Source organism: Dasypus novemcinctus, chromosome 24, assembly GCF_030445035.2.
Source record: "Dasypus novemcinctus isolate mDasNov1 chromosome 24, mDasNov1.1.hap2, whole genome shotgun sequence".
In the NCBI taxonomy this organism is placed as follows: Eukaryota; Metazoa; Chordata; class Mammalia; order Cingulata; family Dasypodidae; genus Dasypus; species Dasypus novemcinctus.
The window spans coordinates 27,417,214-27,419,798 of NC_080696.1; the positions used below are offsets into that span (position 1 = coordinate 27,417,214).

Below are 2,585 nucleotides of genomic sequence, written 5' to 3' on the forward strand. Positions count from 1 at the left end.
GCAGAAACCATCAACTATAGAAAACTCAAGCATACTAGGGTAATTCGCTACTTATACATTTTCTGTATCTATTGCCATCACAATGGCATAGCACATTTAATTTTAAAAAAATTGAACATATGAAATAAAAATAAGATAAAGGAATCAGACTGCAGATTATTTTTTCACAATCATAGCTACTAATAACATTTTTTAAAAAAATTAATATACGCTTTCAACCATTCTTTGTTATTCAATATAAGTGATGCTACGCTGGGTTAGTATATCCAATAGGCAATGTTTGCTGACAAGGCAAACACAAGAAGTTCTGTCAAATAAAATTTTGCAATTCAAGCTCGAGTTTATTAAGCATAAACATTTCCTGAGTATACAGTTGCAGAAAATTAAGGAGGCAGTCTATTCATCCTGAAAGAAAGAAATTTGACTTGATGGTTAATGCAGTACATTAAAAATAAGCAAAATAAAAAATGAAGGAAATGAAACTTTTGTTATATAAATGACACAATTAACAGAAATAAAATGTTTTATGATCATACTATTGTTTAAAATATTATTCAATTTTCACTGGTAAAATTAAATATATATTTATTCTCATAAAATTATTTTATAATATATTTATAAAATAAGACAATGAAAAACAGGTAAATTAATTAATAAACAATAATATTAATATTCTGTGCTTGTCAAGCCATGGTTTGATAAATTTTATATTTTTGTGATCATACTGATATATTCTTCATCTAAATTCATTTCTTTTTCTTTTCAGGATCTCAATTTATTTCTGAATTTTATGCACATACTAACATATGGAAAGCCACAACAATATCTCAGAATTCATTCTTTTAGGGCTTTCTTATGACCAGCACACACAAATATTTTGCTTTGTGCTCTTCCTATTCAGTTATGTTTCCATCTTGTTAGGAAACCTTGTGATCCTTTTCTCCATTAGCAGCAGCTCCCTTTTTAAACAACCCATGTACTATTTCCTGAGCCATTTATCCTGTATGGACATCTGCTATACCTCTAGTGTTACACCCAAACTTATCAGTGACTTGTTAGTGGGAACAAAAACCATCTCTTACGGAAACTGCATGTTGCAGGTCTTTACCATGCACTTCTTTGGAGGTATTGAGATCTTCATTATTGCTGCCATGGCCTTTGATCGCTATGTTGCCATCTGCAAGCCTCTGCACTACATGATTATCATGAACAGGACAAAATGCAACCTTCTAATCCTGACTGCTTGGGCCGGTGGAGCTCTCCATTCCTTTCCTCAATTTTATCTGGTACTCCGGTTGCCTTTTTGTGGTCCTAATGAAATAGATCACTATTTTTGTGATATCTTCCCATTGCTGAAAGTTGCCTGTAGTGATACCTACATCACAGGTATCCTTGTGGTTGCAGATTCAGGTATGGTCGCCTTAGTAACTTTTGTTGTCTTATTTGTTTCTTATGTCATTATATTATTCACTTTAAGAAATCATTCAGCTGAGGGAAGACGCAAAGCCCTCTCTACCTGTGGGTCTCATATCACTGTGGTAGTCTTATTCTTTGGTCCTTCAATCTTTGTTTACCTTAGACCACCAACCACTTTCCCTGAGGATAAAATATCTGCACTATTTTACACCATCATAGCTCCTATGTTCAATCCCTTAATCTATACTTTGAGAAACACAGAGATGAAAAATGTCATGAGAAAGGTTTGGTGCCAAACGTTATTTTCAAAGGAAGTATTCAATTAATGTGTAATTGAAAAGCTAGATACTACCTTATAGATTAATATTCTCATTGAAATAATGTATGCTATGGGTGAGAGGGTGAGAGTGGTAGCAGTTACCATTTAATTAATCAATTACTAATTTTACCATGCAAAAAACTTTGGACACATAATTTGTTTTGTAGGGTATTGAGAAGAGTAGGTAGTATTATCTGGAAAAAAAATATATTGGCCATAGATATGAAGGCAATGCTTTCTTAGTGAATTTTTTTTTTAATTTAATGACAATTTTATTTACAAAAATCAAGTCTGTCAGTGAGTCACATAGTCACAAACAATGTGTGGTAATGGAGAAGTTAACTTCTGTAATTTGAGTAGCCATTTTAATTTTAGTATTTACCTTTATATCCTTTAATGGATCTCCAAATCAATTATGTAAGATAAAAACTGGAATAGTAAACTCTTATTTAACATGGTTTCTGGGGTTCAACTCTTCTGACTTTCTGTTAAAAATAATTATTAATCGAGACAGACAAAAACTCAATAATGCAAAGATTGAAAACACAGTTTCTGGTATTTAACTTATTGACCAAGTAGGAAATCATTTCCCATAAATCTTAAGGAAATGAATTATATGATGCAAGTTTTGATCACCTGTGAAAATTGGTAGGCAAATCTAGTCATTGGATCTGGAACCAAACTTTTTTCATATTAATAAGAGAAAAAATCAGCAAAATACAAAAAAAGGCCTGGTAAAATACATACATATATATATATATATACGCACATGCACACACACAAACACACACACATACACATAAGAAAACACTGTACCACAATAAATATAGTATAACATCTAGTAATCATC

At 31.6% G+C, this 2,585-nt stretch overlaps 1 protein-coding gene across 1 annotated transcript; it reads left to right on the forward strand.

Moving 5' to 3' along the window:
* Positions 1 to 806: 806 nt before the first annotated feature.
* LOC101413467 (olfactory receptor 4P4-like) lies at positions 807 to 1,742 on the forward strand. Its single transcript, XM_004472974.3, has one exon. It carries the CDS (start codon positions 807 to 809, stop codon positions 1,740 to 1,742), a length of 936 nt encoding a protein of 311 aa, XP_004473031.3.
* Positions 1,743 to 2,585: the final 843 nt, after the last annotated feature.

Bases quoted from the DNA above. Each gene is read 5' to 3' on its own strand.
- LOC101413467 (XM_004472974.3), top strand. From the start codon at position 807: ATGGAAAGCCACAACAATATCTCAGAATTCATTCTTTTAGGGCTTTCT.